The sequence below is a fragment of the Nicotiana tabacum genome, chromosome 10 (genome assembly GCF_000715075.1).
Source record: "Nicotiana tabacum cultivar K326 chromosome 10, ASM71507v2, whole genome shotgun sequence".
Lineage (NCBI taxonomy): Eukaryota > Viridiplantae > Streptophyta > Magnoliopsida > Solanales > Solanaceae > Nicotiana > Nicotiana tabacum.
The window spans coordinates 144,786,457-144,803,668 of record NC_134089.1 but is presented as its reverse complement, the minus strand read 5'-3'; the positions used below and the strand labels follow the sequence as shown (position 1 = coordinate 144,803,668).

Below are 17,212 nucleotides of genomic sequence, written 5' to 3'. Positions count from 1 at the left end.
AGCATGATCCAAACCACTAAAATTGAGCATATTCCAACTATTGCCTGGTTCATAAATTGTAAAATTCATATCTGGCCGATACCTCCTTTGGAATATATGAGTGTTAGTCTGAATATGATACGTACAAAAATAATACTAAGAAAAGGAAAATTAAAATTTATAACTCAACATGTGAATTATGTATACTTGGGGAGAAATTATGTCCTTGCTCCTCATTCGTCCGTGGAGATAAGTGTAGATCTGGCCAGACTCTTTCAAATGGATCCTAATTTGGATAAAACTGCTCCAAAAACACTACCAGATGATTGAGGGTTATCCCTATTTTGCGGAACCTCAATATTGCGGACTCTTCAGACTTGACGTACATTTTCAGCATTTTTATCACAAGAAGTTCCTGGTGTTCATCCGGAGTCCTCAAAAAATCTTTTAGAGTTTCATCGTCTTCAATATTAAATATAACATAACAAGCAACCCCTTGCGGAGTAAGCAAATATGGATATCTTTCGGTTACATTAATATTAACCGAGCGTTTGCTCACACTCATTCTTTTACATATCAAAGATACCAATCTATCGTACTCTAATGTGAGTGGCAACTTAACAATACACGGTGAAGAATAACTATAGTGTACTGAGTTATTCTCCACGACAACCTCACCCGCTCCCAACCCACCCCGCTCCAAATATAATGCAACCCTAACTTTTCGCTCTTCAGACATTATGGCAAAATGCAGAAAAAGTTAAGTAAACAAATAGTTCAGAATGAGTAAGGAAAATAAAAAGGATACCGAAGACTAAATTTTTGAAGAAAGAATGAACCTCCTTAGATAAGCAAAAAATCTGTGCAAAGCGTATAGTGCCAACTTTTTGGGCGCTATATATATATATATATATATATATATATATATATATATATATATATATATATATATATTATGCGCGATACTCACCAATTATTGTGGGTCAGTCAATTAATGCGCTATACCTTAACGAACAAACATGTTAAGCTAAAGCGCATGTATTAAATGTGCTATACATTAAAAAAAAAAGTCAGGCAGTAATTTTTTTCACCTATTTTGGTGCTTCAAGTCCAAAAAAGTAACACTTTGGCTCGAACTCCTTTTTCGAGCATCTCTTAGGATTTGATTTGCCGAGTATCTCTCTCATTTCACCAAAAATAACTACGACGCCTGACAACTGATGGCTAAATGACGGAAATACAACTAAATCAAATTAAAAATGTGCACTGCAGGAAATGCGTAGAGAAGTAGATGCTATTAGAGAGAGACGATAGATCGAGTCAAGTTAGAGAGAGATGAAAAGCGGGCAAATTTTAGCATCAATATTCCTGTTGCTGTTCAAGAATTTGAGGAATCTTTCTCAAAGTCAAATTTGACTTACCATCCTCTCCCCAGGAAATTTTTCAAAAACAATAATTTTCCATTTCCAGCAGCAGGACAGATAAGAGATGAATCTATGACCTCAGCACCTAAGCGTATCAAACTTGTATGACCTCTATAAAATACATGAAATTAGAGACACTTCGATCTGAAACCACTGATTTTATTTCTTGCTTGAAGTATAAATGCCAGATATTATGGCCACTCCTGCGACTGCAACTCCGAACATTGACAAGATTCTTGTGACAGAGATGGCAGGTTTCTGTGAAGGAATTGTGAGTAGTTCCTTAACCTGTGGCAGCAAATTATAAACAAAGAATGTCAATAAATAAGTACAAGGTTCAAATTCAGCCTGTAAACTTTAAATATGCGACCAGGAAAGCCACAAATTTTTGCTTCCAGATGCTTTGCAATATACAGGAGGAAGCATAAGTTCAATCTAACTACACTACCAACAACTTTTATCACCTCAATGGGTTGTTTCCAGTTCTTCTTGATTCCTGGCAGGTGACCCTTCCCTACGACTGCTACAACAGAGTTGTGTTCACCAGCAACTCTTAGTAATGTCGATGACATGTACCTGTGGAAAAACAGATTTGTAAAATCTCTAACATTTGTAAAACAGTATTTACACCGATCATCAAAAGACAAAATAAAGTGTCAGGTTCAATGTCATCCTTCAAAGATTTTGACTTAAATGCAAGGAAGACCAAAATTACCATAGATCCCCAGAATTTGACTCGGCAAATAATACTGTTTGAAACATATGAACAGTACAGCGCGTGGGCTTAAATGCAATTATAAAAACTCCCGCAGTTGAATACTAGTGATTGATAGCGATAAAAAATAAGTAATCTGATAAGCTTAAAATGTATCTTGTTAGCTTAAGTTGCAACAACATCAAGAAATGTTTCATCTAATAATAGTCCGTCTCACCCCAGAACCCACCCCTTAACATTGGTACACATAATCCAACCAGTGTTATCAAAAGCGAAAAGCGCAGAAATAAGGTCCGTTGGGGCTTTAAGCGCAAAGCGCAAATAAAGCATGCGCTTTAATGAAGAAAGGCGCAAATGGAGAAAAAATACAATATATGTGTAGTCCAGGACTAATAATTATAAGCACGAATAAGAAATATATGGACTAATAATTATATCAATTGTTTTGTGTCGCCTTTTCAAGATTACGCTCATCGGCAAAGAAAAATATGCCTTAGAGCCCTGATGACAACACTGAAGTGCCACTAAGCAAGGCGAAGCGCTCAACATGTTTTTTTTCCATGGCTTAAGCGCGATTTTGACAACATTGAATCCAACATTATGTGATGAAACTTTTGATACAAGGAGTTAGTCTTTTTTCACTTGGCTAATTATTGACCAGACATTTTTTACACTTAACAACAACATAGGACGGAGTTTCTATTTAAATTAAACGAGCATGTTAATTCATTTGACTAACTTAGCATACCTTCTCATGCTAATTTCTACTCTAGCTAGCCCCCAAAAACAAAAATTCTGTTTAAGCCCGAGGCAACTCGGTGCACTAAGCTCCCACTATGCGCGAGGTCCCGGGAAGGGTCAGACCACAAGGGTCTATTGTACGCAGTCTTACCCTGCATTTCTTCCACGGATTGAACCCGTGACCTCCAATTAAATGCTTGCTTTTACTTAGGAAAACTGGAAGTGAACAAAGGATATAATATGCAATAACTGATGATTATACCTATATTGAGATCATGAACAGCTTGAGAAAATACTACTGACCAGAAAATTAATAGAGCTTATATTAAGGTAGCCCTTATTCCTATTTAAAACTTCCTTTTCTCTTTGACTTTTACAAAGAGACTAACACCAATATATGTGAAGCTACTTCTCCCAAAAGTATATAAGTAAATGTATCGTCATTGTTCCATACATTATTAAACGGAAATAGGCCTCCTCTAAACACATATTGCAAGTTCTATTAGTGCCAAACTACATGTAGAAAGCCAGATAGTTAGACACAGAACTCACTTTCGAGTATGTGGAGTAACAAATCAGATTCAAATTTTCCAAATTTGTGTTTTGAATGACAAATGCAACAAGCTCTCTAAATCTGATGCAACACTGGCCAGGACTTAATGACAAGTACCTGATTTTAGACCCATGCCAGTTAAAAAAACAAGAAAATAGCATAAGCCTATGGCAGGTAGCAACATTTTTTGACCATACAGACAAAAAGGAGAAGGAGTGGGGGTAGAGAGCTAGGGGCAGAAGAGCATTTTAATTACAAGCAGTGGGTTTTCTTGTAAGTTAGAGGTGCTTACAGATCTCGCTCATGAACTAGGGTAGTCCAAAGAGTGGGGAAGTGCTTGCTCATTTCCTGAATTACAAGAGTCAGCATGTCGACATCATCCATTTCCTTCAGCTGCTCAACAGCAGAAGTCCAATACCATGTAAGTAACATAAGATATTCTTCACAAATCCAATATGCAGAGAGGGGAAACCCCATAAAATATTATGCAAGGAAACCTACCATCTTGTTGAGATCTTCCGGATTTGGTAAGAATAATGCTTGGAAGAATAAGGAGAACAAAAATTTTGTTTTGTGCCAAAGCGGCATTTTTGCCCATGTTCTTCGCAATGTTATCTGTTCATAAAATTGGTAACATTTGACAGGTTAATAAAAAACCGAACTGCGTAATTTGAGTCATTAAATGGTTATAGCATCAGATAGGGATTAAGGATTAGGCTTCAAACTGAAGTTCAGAACTAACAAGTAGAGAAATCCACTCAATATATGATAAACTACTTCAATAAAATAAAGATGAAAACCAGGTTTCACATTTGCAAGAAAGCAAGACATTGAACAGGAACTATAAATATGCTTTCTCCTACTGGGAAAACTCGACAAAACAGAACGTAATTGTAGTCCTGCAAGAGCACTAGAGTATCAGGAAGCTTTATCTTTTTACAGCTCCAATTCCACAAGTGAAGTAGTCCATCTTTTTTCTTTTTTCTTTCTTTTTGGTATTTGATTTTTTTTTTGGAAACAAAATTATAGACTTAAGAAATTACATAGTCCAAAAAAATGCTTAGAATATATGACAAGAAAAGTAATTTAACAATTCTTGGTTAAAGAAAATGTTTAGACTCCCCAAATAGTAAGGATGGTCAAGAAACAATAAATAAGAAACAATAACAGGTCTGCAATCTCTCTTTTTTTTCTTTTTTGATAAGAAAAAAGGATCCGAATGATTTCGGGGGATTAACAGGTCCTGCAGTTTTTGGAAAAGCCAAATTATCAGAAGGTTAGTTATTGAGTTGGATAGTACTCATTCCGTCAAACTTAACATTAACTAGAATTTGTCGCACAAATTAATGGTTGGAGAAACCAATTAAGAGAGACCGTGGTAGTTATTAAGGTTACTGGGGCTTTAATTATGCACCTATTCCCGAGGTTTATACTTTCTCGGTCCTATAATTTCAATAGCATCCATTGTTTTTTAACTTGATCAATTTTTAGTCTAATACTAGATCAATTTATGTACTCAAAATACATGAAATTTTTAATAACTTACAATTGTTTCCAGCTAATTTTCTTGGCAAACTCTTGGGAATCGAAAAGGAAAATGATTATGGAATGGAAGGAATAGCTTCCTTTTTCTTTTTCAATCAAAGGAAGAACGTTTTGATATTTATTGATGAAAAAGTACTATCAATCCTAACAGAGAGTTAATACCGACTAAATGATACCACATTGCTAGAAATCAATCAAGAATGTTATTTTGAGTTAGATCCAAAAGATTTGCTACACATCAAAAAACATTTGAAAGACTTTCATAACTGTAATTCCCCGTAATTAATAAATCCCCAATGAAGCAATAATGCCATAAAACCACGCAGCATTCTTCCGGTAAAAGCCAAAACCACTTAATGTAAATTACTTTTTGCCCTTAATCGATCTACTATAAAAGCAAATTATTAGATGAAACTAAATTACTTGTTATTCAATTGTATTATCCACAGAAAGAGACCAAGAGACATGAATGGAGCATTTCATAATTTATTTTAGTTATGATTTCACTAAAATGAAAAGGACAGCAACCCAATTTAGATCATGATTACTAGGGATATGTTTTAAGATTTGATGCAAAGTCATTTGTCCACCAGAGACGCCATACACTTGACAAACTTAAGATATTATAGAACGAACCAGAATTTAAGCTTAATATCTTCAAACGTTCGAATTGTGCAAAGCATCTTACTTGTACGGGACGGTCACCAAGTATCACCTTTCCGCCGTACTTCATTGCTTCTTCATAGGCCACACGGAACTCAGCCCCAGGCACAACCTCAAGCTTGTTAGCAACCTAAAACATGAAGAAAATCAAACTAACGATCCCTATGCCAACCCAAAAGGGGAAACAAGAGAGAGGGGGTGGAGGGTGGGGGTGGGGAATACAAGATGAAAGGCACTATATAGGAAGTAAAGTAAAATTTTCAAACCAGTACAATACATTTAGAGGTTAAAGATACCTTAGCAAGAAACCAGCTATAGAGTATCCCAAATGGATTTTGATTTTTCTTCCACATATCCATCATTTCCCCCATAGTTGGTACCTGGCACAATCAGGAGCGGCAGTATTAGAAATTAATCCAAAGAAGTGAAAGATAAAGACCAGCAATATCATCTCATACTGTACAGTGGTTTCGGGGAACAGGGTGAAATTAGGAGGTATGGAGTGACTGATCTCATCATATCCTTGATGCCAAAAGGTAGGCCAGCCACAGTCGTCCTATGCTTTCTGTTATCCTAATATATGGGACTATATTCCAAGGGGATTCATATTAAAAATCCCAGGATAAGAGTCCCAACATATAAGAACTTAAAAATAAAATAAAAAAGATGTCCTTGAATTTAGTGACCAGATGATAACATTCTTCTTAGTCTCCACTGGCATTTACATAAAGCATTTTTAGCTTTATAAAATTATAGTATATTTTACTGATAGGTGTAGGACCTCTTAGTTCTTCTTGGCAGCATATTTCTTTTTTACGTTATTTACCCAAACCAGGAAATTTATCTTTTATATGAGTATGTCCCATGATCCCATCCATAAATCCTTCCGCATTCCAAACAATAAAATGAGTTTTGCAGGAAAGCTCACTCAAAGGTTTCTATTTTGCCACTGATCAATTTTGTTTCAACATACCTATCCTATGCACCATGAGTTTCCTCCCCCATTCCAACAAACAACACTGACTCACCATAGTTCTCCTCCTCTTTCTTACACTATCTCACTAATATTGCATTTCACATGTGCACCAATTAAAGAAAGCTATTTTTCCTGGTGCTTTATTCTCCCATACTATCTTCAAAAGCCCCCTCCTACCCTAAATACCTATTAGCTCCTTAAAATAGAAACTTGCCATAAATGACTTTGCCCTTCTTCCCCTCCACGCCTTCCTATCTTCCACTTCATCATATATAGGCCACTCACTTCATTGTATGAAGAAATTCCACAATCCCCTCCCTTTCCCAGTATTAGTAGTGTCATTGAGAAAAACTCCTTTTCCCCATTCAAGGAATTTTTGTATTTTGGACCTTGATTACTTTTATAACAGATTTTTTCTTTTTATTCAGAAATATGAAACAGATTCCCAATTATGACTAACTTGTAAATTTTACCTTATCAAAAAAAAAAAAAATTATGACCAACTTGTAGTTCTTGAAGCACCAAAGCACAATAAAAAGATAGACAACCAAAGTAGGTACCTTGCAATGAGAAAGCAAACAATTGGACTGAATTATAAAGAGAAGGCAACAGGTACAAAAAGCACACTAACGGTCTGTATCAAATTGAAAACTAGTAAAAATTCCGAGAAGAAAAATAAATAACAGAGGAAACTTCTCTACATGGTGAAAGAAACTCAAAAAATAGAAACTTCATGTCTGGCTCAGATGAACTCTTTACGTATCTGGAGAGGGATAAAGATATATGTCAGAGATGAAAGTCCAACCTTTAAATTATGAGGTGTAAGTACAGCCACACGACCCGAGCATAACTCCAAGAAAACAACCTATCATCAATAAACCAGAATCAACAAAAACTATACTGTGGAAGCCTAAAATAGAAGAAAATTGGCAGCTAAAGCAGGCTGCTACCAATTACTCAATACAAAGTCAAAAGAAGCACCTGCGGTTTCAAAAAATTGATCACGGCTTCGACTTCTTGGCAGGATTCCTGTGACCATGCATTGAAAACTTATGTGATTATACAACCCTCTATAAGCTCATTCTATTCTATAATTCGATGAATACACTAAATTGCCAATATGAGCCATGAATGGTACTCCTAATAATAATATGAACAAAACTATTCGAGGAATATAAGTTGATCGATATTAGTTCAAAATTACTAACTTCTGAGAATTCATTTCTCAAAAAGAAATTCGCATAAATACAATAAATTATATTCAAGCTTCAAGATAACTTTATCTTACTAAGAGGGCGTTTGGCTAAGCTTATAAGCTGGTCAAACTTGCTTATAAGCACTTTTTGGCTTATCTACGCGTTTGGTAAAATTAAAAGTGCTTATAAGTTAAGTGCTTATAAGCCAAAAATAAGCCAAAAGTCATAAGTTGGTCTCCCCAGCTTATCAAATTTCAACTTATAAGCACTTTAGGTTTGATCAAAATATTTACTATTCTATCCCTAAAATACTTATTTTTAAAACAAAACTCTTCGTATGCCCAGTTGCTTATTATTAATTTCAGCATTTTTATCCAAACACGAAACTGCTAATTTTTAAATCAGCTTCAGCACTTAAAATGCTTTTCAGCACCTAATGCTTATCAGCTACTCTAAATCAGCTAAGCCAAACGGGCTCTAAAACATATGGAAGGAAAACGCGAAATTTACCGCAGAAACGTGAGCTGTGCCAACAACATACACATCGCAAATGCCTCCGTCGGCAGAAGATTCACAAGTGAGTGTCATTACATTCCTCGAAAGTTCCTCCGGCAAAACCTTCCTTTCGTATGGTTGACTTTGACCTTCACCTTCTTCATTCACCGACGAAACCTCATCAACCCCTCGTTCTTCCACTACGCTCTCATCAGAACCTTCTGAATTTGTAGAATTAACAATTTCTCCATCGACTCGAACAAAATCCTCGAATCCGGACGCCGCAAGCCGATCCGAATCCATTCCCGCCGGCGTAAAGCGGCCGGGTACGGCGGATAAAGTTTTGGAATTTGAGGCAATTGAGGAGGACTTGTGGCCGAGGTTTGTGACGGAGAATGGAACGGCGAGAGATTTGATGGTTGAAAAGCGAAGGCGGGAATCGCCGATGAATGAGTAGTATCGTTGTGACTCGGACGAGTTGAGATAGGTGAGTGTATTACGAGTCAATCGATGCATATGGAGGTTTTTCAGTTGCGTTGCTACAATAAAATAAACCGTTGTTCGGCTCTTATTGTGCCTTACTTGTACGATTGGATTTTCGCGACACGTGGCAACCGATTCTGATTGGATTATGTGCTCTCATACCTTACCAGAGTGTCAAGTTTTCTTTTGAAACGAAAATAAATAAGTTTTAATTTTTAGTGTAAAAAAACCTTATCATATGAAAACTTGAGCAACTTCCACTTTCGAAACTTTGTATCTAATCTGACCCTATTGTTAAAAAAAGTCTCAATTCAATATTTCCACTAACAAAGACAGGTATTTTTGACCATTATTTATTCCGATCAAGGAAAACTGTCTATATAAAAATGTTGAGGACATACTTTTTTCCCCTTTTTATTCATTATACCCCATGAATCATGATTTCTGTTTATCAATGTCTATCTTAGTTCTGTATGTCGTCACTCGTCAGTATGGATTCTCAACGTATTTTTTCTGATTTATTACAGTATTTTCCGTTTAAATAATTGGTCAAATATTATGCCCCAACTCTAAACTGTACGAAAATAAAGTATTTCATAAGAAAGAATCACGAAATCCGGGGTTTTACATCTTTGAAGTCTTTTCGCTAAACAACTTTAGCCGGACATTTACTACAATTTCATGGAATTTTATAGCCAATATGCTTTCCTGCAATCAACTCATTCGACAAAATTTTCTCCAGTCTACCTTTCAATTTTCTCAGGAAACAAACAATAGGTTAATCAAATTTTATGCTTAACTAGTTATATCAAGGAAAATTGTTTAATGGGAAAGGGTAAAAGATAGCCCTTTACTATATGAAATTCTCTCAAAGAAGCTGCCTTTAATCTTTAATTAGGCTTCCTCTAGACACTTGGAGCATCGACATCGAAAACCATAGTCTGCGAGTAATGCCTGTCTCTCTTCAAAAGGAAGGTCTTCGTCTATATATGAAATAGTTATCTGCATACATCAACACCTTTTGATAGTTAGAATTCTCTTCCCTTGTCCTGCGGATTGTGGAGTTTACAAAGAATTTTCCAAAGCATAATAGATTTATAACTATAAAAACAAGTTAAAGCTACCTCTTCTCCTTTGGCAATTGGTTGAAGAGCAATTATAGTTGCTTGGCCATCCCGATCCTAATAAAAACATTTTCACAATCGTCTTATAAATATGTTTCCCGATATTTGCAGAATATATTACTGAGCAACATCAACTGCAAATGGTTAAGAACTTGAAGCCTGTTTAAGCATAGGTTACAAAGATCCAGCCAGATTTTGACTAAATAGAAGAGAAATTAAAGGTATTTTCAAAGTACTGTATCCAAGAATAACTTTCCGACCTCTGCTATTAACTTCGATATGTGTTCAGAAAATGATTTGTCCATAAATTTTTTACTTTCAAGAATGTCGGAAACAACACCGAAACAGGGGCAACAAGCCCCAACCAAGTTGCAAACGCAATGCCTGCTTGCAGAAAATTAAATTCACTAATAATTTCTCTGCTTCATAGGTTTCATTTTTTGCCAGTAATGAAGTCTTCTTTTGTACGTCTAGTTCTTTCTTCCTATTTGAAGTGGTTATTCCATTGAGAGAAAAGAAAAAGAAAGTCAGAATTTGCAGATATCAGAACATACCTCTTCTCGCTTAAAAGCTTTTGCATTAGGTCTGCACGAATGGTTCATACAGCTTTGCAAGGGGAAAAATGCAGTACCTTTAATCAAAGATTGATTGTGGTTATGATTCAGCACAAGAAAAGCAAAGAGTAGGCATGGTGAGCAAAATAATTGACACAATTACATGCATAACTTTGAAAAAAGATTCCCTGCAGCAGGTTACATACTTCCCAATAAATAATTATTCTAAATAAAGCAACTAACATGTATAAACACTTCCAAATTAATAAAATAGAGAAAATCGGGTTTCATATTCTTTATCATATTGCAGAAGGAGAAAGGAAGCGCCATTGTACTAATCATGCCTTGTCAACTTCTGTATCAATTGAAATGCTGGCAGCAAAGGTCTATCCCTTCTCCCGGACGAACTTCTAAGATTGCCTAGGGCATACAAACGATATTTGTATCTTGCAGAATTCAAAAGCAATGCACAACTCAACAACCAATGCAGCTCAGAGAAAATGCACCATATCAGCTAAGAGATTGTCACAAAATGCAAGAGCCAGACACAGTTCCAAAACATGATGTCTCCTTTCTAAATAGAACTCAGATATTTAAGCTTGTGTAATCACAGTTATCTGTAATTGTACATTATCTCCAGACTCCACCCCTGGCACCATATATTTATTCCCAACTACAACTTTGTCCTTTTTAGATATTAACAATGGATGATATTTTTATTAATCAAAGAGAAAAAAAAGTATGGAAGATATCCAGGGGCAGCTTTGTGTTCAAATAAGGACCTAAAATGACAGTTCCTATGCCCAGATAAAAGAAAAAAGAAAAAAAAAGAAAAAAACTCTATATCTACTTTCTGTGTCACACATCATAGTTTACCTTGACAACAAATAGAATAGTCATCACCAAGAGCATCCAGGATAGGCTTTGTAGTTTGCTCAGCCTCTTCCTGCCAATTTATCGTAAAAGTAATGCTGTCAAATTTCTGCATGCTACTAAGCTTCACAAGCACATAAAAAAATTGGTTCTAACCTTTCCAGGGAGAGGAAGATCATCAATGTAGAGAAAGTAATCCTCCACTGGTGACTCTACCACCAAATCACTATTAACAAGCAAAGGCTTTACAAGTAAGTTCACAACAATTCATAAAAGAACAAACTTTAAATGGAATTAAAAAAAAGTATAAAAACGCAGCATTCCAAAGGACATCTAGCAGTCAAAAATCATATGTGCAAGCTCATCATCCGTCTATTTACGCTATTCCAAATTAATGTCCACTTTTTGAGAAGGAGCAAACTATATAAACCAAAATATTATCTGGACATGGCTCGTATACTTCTCACCGCTGCTTTTAATTATTCTGGCCCTAATAATTTCAAAGAATACGTTATAAAACAAAAACTCTCCTGCCATAGTAATAAACTTGGCAACTCAAATTAGGAGATTCATTTTGGAAGAGGTAAAATATTATTTTGTATGCTTCAGAGTTGCAGAAAAGTGAAACAATCATCAGGTTTATTGCACGCATGCTGAAAATAACATGAAGGCGGTAGTTTGATGGATCATGAACTTACAGGTTATTCAGCTCAAACATGCCAATAATATGACCATACATTTCAAGGGAGAGTACTGGTAAGAGTCAAGGATTCCATATTGAACCACATAAGTACCGAGAACAACACTACAGATAAGAGGAGCAGTCAACTGATTGAAAAGTAATCAGGATACATGGCTTGCATTCCTCGTCAAAGATAGCTGCCTTGAGGAGCTGCAGAGACTGGATAATACAAACTGATAAATCAAATTTCAGTATAGAAAGCAAAGAAGCAACACCAATGAAATGCAGATATATTAGAAAACAAAATATACAGGTACTAAGGTTCATATATAACGCAGTAACAGAGCACAAAAGTTTAACTTCTAAGCAGGACTTATACATCATAGCCTTTTCTTCCAATTGACTCGCTACATTAAGACCATAGTGTTATTACATCCTTGGAAAGCAATTGAACAATAGCTCTGTCAAAACTGACACTCAGATTAGGCGATACACAGTTTACTCCAGGCAACATCTGAACAATCTTGATTCTTAGGAGAAAACTGATGATGCATGAGATAATCAGAATGAAAATTCATCCATGCAATTTTAGCTTATGATCTCTTTGTATCTTGCACATTTATTTAGAATGAGGTTTGTAGCACGCAGCTTTCACATCAATTACTGTAGGAATAGTAGGCTCCATTATCTTCCGGAACAAAAAACCAGTCTATTCTTCACATCTAAATAAAATTAAGGAAGAAGGTTTTTCCTGCTCGAACTGGTCCCTGAAGGCCAAAGATGGAAGAGACCTTATAAAGAGGAGAGCTGCAACACATACATCTATTTCAGCCAAAATAGAAGAAAGCAGGCCCTTTTTTGGTCTACTATAAGAGTCCATTTACCACCCCAAGAAGGGCAGTATAACAATTTTTACTGATGATTGATGACAGGTAGCAATACTACTCTTACGAGGCTGAAGCTGACAAATTAGAGATACTTCAGCACATTACTAGCAGATCGAAGTGACAGTTAAAAACGCAAGCAGGTTGCTGACAGAATTTACAAAGGAAGATGACCGTGAACGCCAGCTCTTTTATTTGCATTCTAAATGATGCTTCATCAGAACCATCAACATCGTCTGGCAAAGCAATGCAATCCCACCACCTACACAAAAAGTCACTTTACACCATGAGCAACTTGACAAGTAGGATAATCATGCATCAGCCTGGCACATAACCCCGATATTCCTCATAGAAAGATTATTCTATTTCAAAAAGTTAAACAAAACTTTTCAGTTTTAGAAAGTTGTGGCACTCTGAATCTTATTATAATAATATTCATAAAAAATGTTTGTCTGCTTGAGCCGAGGGTCTATCGGAAAGAGCCTCTCTATCCCCTTCGGGTAGGGGTAAGGTCTACATACACTCTACCCTCCCCAGACCCCACTTGTGGGATTTTACTGGGTTGTTGTTGCTGTTGTTGTATTTATAAAAAATGTGTCACCCTTATACATTTTACCATTTCAAAAGACAAAAATAAAAAATAAACGTGTCACCCTTATAACACAGTTACACCAAAAAAATTCAAGTTATTCATCATAGACAAAAATGCAGGAGCCTTAAAAGACAAGTAATTTTGACTTGGAGCTTATAGGCTCATTGTTGTTATTATCCTTATGAAACAATTTAGGAAGGGCTTCTACGTTGATTCATGTTGTGGCCAATTTTGGTTTGTTGAAAAGGTAAATTTTATATATATGTATCAGCATCAAGTGTATGCCAGTATAGACATCTGTAATTGCCCTAATTTATAGAAGGGAAACCAAGGGAAAAAGCCTATCAAGGGACTAATATTAGCAACCGTAGAAGTTCTTGAAAAGGCCCACTAAAAGAGCCAATGGTTTCATTACCAAATATGATTAATCCCTCAGAGACTTGACCAAATTTTGAGCTATTTCAAATTTGCAATATTTACCTACTTCAATGTTACCATCAAAGGTGAGAATAGTATTCTTCAACACTTTGTTGCGCAGGAGACTATGAGTCGATCTTTTAGGAAAGGTGGTCCATAAAGTGGATTGATATAGCTGCAAGTTCTGCAGTCATGCTAGCCGTCATCATGCAGGATGTAATTCAGGTAAGACAAATAAGATATTAATATTTGGATTATAATTCGCACTTTCATTAAGACCGCATAGGTTTTGCATCAAAGGGGTCAAGCTTCATTTTATGGCAACTTGTGAAGAGTGACAAAAAGATTTTAAGTACCTTCTCTTGTATCCCACGGACACTGGCTTCCACGCCTCCAGCAGTAAAGAAAAATCCCTGCTTTCCGAAATATCCTGCTTCCCTTTTCCCTCATGACGACTTTCTTTCAACTTCCTGTGTCTCAAGATGGTGAAAGAAATCACCTATAACACAAGAATGTGTTTGCAAAAAAACTTGCTTAAGCAGGTTCCAGCACGTAGTAAGACATGCAAACACAGAGGTCTATGCCTTCACATATGCACCTCATTTTCCTAAGGAGATTTGCAGCATGAAAAATTAACAAGAGGAAAGATGCAAGACATAAGAAAGACCGGAAATGATCTATTCTTCTAAAACACTTTGCAGATTGACAGGAAAAGGAAACAAGAAAAGGAAAGGACTTACCTTTGCTGCAAGAAGGAAAATGTCATTTGTATCTGGCAGAAGAAATCAGAAAAGGAAACAGCTTGAACAACAAGATATACGGGTAGGCAGGTTATAAACTAGACTACATAACAGGTAGCAGCCACATTAGAGCCTTACCATTAGCATGTTCCATGAATTTCAGAAGCGCTTTTGTGCTTAATGACTTTGACCCCTCCCCTGTACATAGCAAAGAATGAAAAGACTCCCAATCAGCCTCAGCGCATGATTTGCTGCGAAAAAATGAAGAAGAAAAGGATAGCACACTATTCAATCAGTGACGGTCAAGTAAATTAACAACAAGAGTCATTAGGTGGTACTATGAGGAGCAAAAACATGAAGAAACAACTTCATCTCACAGAAGAGGTTTTCAATACCTAAAGCTATCTATCATTTTGAATAGCATATGGATACAACCAGAGACAATGCAGCACCGAGAGGTGTTCATCTGTTTTATCATTTACAGTTACAGTTCAATATTCTAATTTTAGCGGCTGAGGCAGACACCTGAGAAAACCCTGCAACAATGATTCTCATATAGCAACATGCAAGTTGTTCCTATCAGAGCAGCATTTGTGCCGAAGATCTATAATACTGTTACCAATTAAAAAAAAAAAACAAGTTGTTCCTCAATGGAGCCGATGAAAAGGAAACACACTGAAGAGAGAAAAAACCTTCAATTGACACAAGATGGCAGCATTAGGATGTTGAAAAGATCCTCTTAAACAAGACAAAAAATGTGCCAAGAACTTTTTATGTCATGCCATGCAGCGCCATTGGCATATTACAGAAATTTGGAGTATTGAACATATATATATATATATATATATATATATATATATATATATATATATATATATGTATGTATGTATATGTATATGGGATATGAGAATGTATAATTTCAAATTTCAATAGAAAATGAAATTTTGATGCTTTGCAGTATTCAATGAAATTTTTATGCAAATTATGGAAAAATAGCTGAATGTCTACCTGCAATAGTAGTGCTCTTTACATCCACCAGGACAAGAAACAATTGGAGGCAATGGGAACTTCTCAGAATATGGTAGTTGCATCTCACCATTAAACAATGACTCGACCACATCCTTAGGGAGAGGAATTTTATCTTTTGAAGGGCTAGAAGCACATTCTCCAGAAACTTGCTGATCTTCTACATCAGAATCATCTTCACCAACAGATGAACCAGAGTTATAACAATCTTTTTGCATGTGAGACTCACTGTTTCGGGAGACACCCAGCTGTGCTAAATAAAGTTTCCTCCCAATTTGAAGTTCTATTGACCCAATAAAGCAGAAGCAATAACTACATACCAAACAGTCTACCTGCCACATGCAAAAGATCAAGGTGAAGCTTGTCAAAAAGGGGAGTGAAAAAAATACAAAAGTTGGATGATTACTGCAAGCAAGAACATGTGTATTGCTAGTTCAATCACCAATACCTTATTTGAAGAATGTTGGGCACCAGCAAGCATTTGATCCTTCAAAACAAGGTCCGACTCTTTGAAGTCTGTCTCAGCATAAACCCCTGTGGCGCCACTAGTCTCAATATAGTGCTCATTAATAATAAAACTCACAAAAGAACTGAACTCTAGTAACTACCACATCATGTTACTAGCAGATGACAAACCAAATATTAGTAAGCAAACCCACATTTTGAAATTCCCTATCCAGTGGTTAACTTTAGTCGCATATCAAACATTAGACAATCAATCAATCAAATACACCTCAACACAAAACTAGTTTGTGTGCCTATATCAATCCTCTATATCCATGCTGCTCTATTTGTGTCCATGGACAAACAACAATACAACAACTATGTCTCGGTCACAAACAAGTTGGGCTCGGCTATACGAATTCTCATTGAACATGTTTCCTCATTTAATTTCATATCATGCCAACATTGTACAAAATAAAAAAAAATGAAAAGTAATAGAAGCTCTCAATATTTCCTACTAGCATAAGAACACACATAAAAGATAAAATAAGTGTCTCAACACTAAATGAAACTTTTTTATCCAGTCTTTCTGTTGATAAAACTGATCCAGCGGTAATCAAAGAAAAGGAGAAGGAATTACCCTTTCCATGGTATGCAGTAGGTTTAACTTTGAGGCGGCGGCATTGTCTAGTGGCTAATAGCTCCTCAAAATATTTCTGTGAACATTTATCAAACAGTTAACAGACTAAAACACACTTGAACTAAAACATTTACTCCAGAATAAAGCGAAAAAGGAGACAAGAATTGATGCCTGGACTTCGTGAGGAGGAGGTGGCTTGAGAAATGCGGCAATTTGGTCGGAAAACTGCTTATCGATTGGGCATATTATTTCCATCGATTGGACTCCGGCAGAGAATTGTGGAGTTTGCAGACAAAGCAGTGTCCTTTTAGCTGCTGCTAATGTATGACGGCGGTTCCCCTAGTTCCTATTTAAACTGTACACTCGTTTTTCCCACTAAATTGAGTAGACTTCCTCTAATGTTATAGGATTTACAGTTGGTGGGTGGACACGAAGTGGGCTCACTAACTTGTGTTCATCTCAATTA

General features: G+C 36.1%; 2 protein-coding genes across 4 annotated transcripts; both read right to left on the bottom strand.

Annotated features, from left to right (window-relative positions):
- Positions 1-1,295: 1,295 nt before the first annotated feature.
- Positions 1,296-8,900, bottom strand: LOC107762595 (uncharacterized). Its single transcript, XM_016580966.2, has 9 exons — positions 8,303-8,900; positions 7,578-7,625; positions 7,402-7,461; positions 5,917-6,000; positions 5,646-5,750; positions 3,914-4,027; positions 3,705-3,805; positions 1,868-1,979; positions 1,296-1,691 (listed from the first exon to the last, which is right to left on the bottom strand). The coding sequence occupies exons 1-9, from the start codon at positions 8,801-8,803 to the stop codon at positions 1,563-1,565; spliced, it is 1,254 nt and encodes a 417-aa protein (XP_016436452.2). The 5' UTR covers positions 8,804-8,900; the 3' UTR covers positions 1,296-1,562.
- Positions 8,901-9,347: 447 nt separating this feature from the next.
- Positions 9,348-17,153, bottom strand: LOC107762594 (histone-lysine N-methyltransferase ATXR2). Of its 3 annotated transcripts, none has more exons than XM_075223382.1 (15): positions 16,918-17,153; positions 16,747-16,822; positions 16,111-16,196; positions 15,645-15,994; positions 14,775-14,887; positions 14,637-14,668; positions 14,253-14,395; positions 13,049-13,149; positions 12,174-12,236; positions 12,020-12,074; positions 11,478-11,547; positions 11,325-11,394; positions 10,449-10,525; positions 9,895-9,951; positions 9,348-9,772 (listed from the first exon to the last, which is right to left on the bottom strand). In XM_075223382.1, exons 1-15 carry the CDS (start codon positions 16,999-17,001, stop codon positions 9,665-9,667), a joined length of 1,485 nt encoding a protein of 494 aa, XP_075079483.1. In that variant the 5' UTR covers positions 17,002-17,153; the 3' UTR covers positions 9,348-9,664. The 3 variants fall into 3 exon arrangements, with proteins under 3 accessions (XP_075079483.1, XP_075079484.1, XP_075079485.1); XM_075223383.1 differs by having other exon boundaries at positions 12,174-12,222; positions 13,062-13,149; positions 16,918-17,152; XM_075223384.1 differs by having other exon boundaries at positions 16,111-16,207; positions 16,918-17,120.
- Between the last annotated feature and the right edge of the window lie 59 nt (positions 17,154-17,212).

Excerpts from the sequence above, each read along its gene's own strand:
- LOC107762595 (XM_016580966.2), bottom strand. The coding sequence starts at position 8,803 with ATGCATCGATTGACTCGTAATACACTCACCTATCTCAACTCGTCCGAG. Across the intron at positions 6,001-7,401 it reads TTACACCTCATAATTTAAAG|GTACCAACTATGGGGGAAAT; the intron begins GTTGGACTTTCA and ends TGATTGTGCCAG. Across the intron at positions 4,028-5,645 it reads TTGGTGACCGTCCCGTACAA|ATAACATTGCGAAGAACATG; the intron begins GTAAGATGCTTT and ends TTTTATGAACAG.
- LOC107762594 (XM_075223382.1), bottom strand. The coding sequence starts at position 17,001 with ATGGAAATAATATGCCCAATCGATAAGCAGTTTTCCGACCAAATTGCC. Across the intron at positions 16,197-16,746 it reads TACTGCATACCATGGAAAGG|GGGTTTATGCTGAGACAGAC; the intron begins GTAATTCCTTCT and ends GTGGCGCCACAG. Across the intron at positions 12,075-12,173 it reads TGACGAGGAATGCAAGCCAT|TACTCTCCCTTGAAATGTAT; the intron begins GTATCCTGATTA and ends GACTCTTACCAG.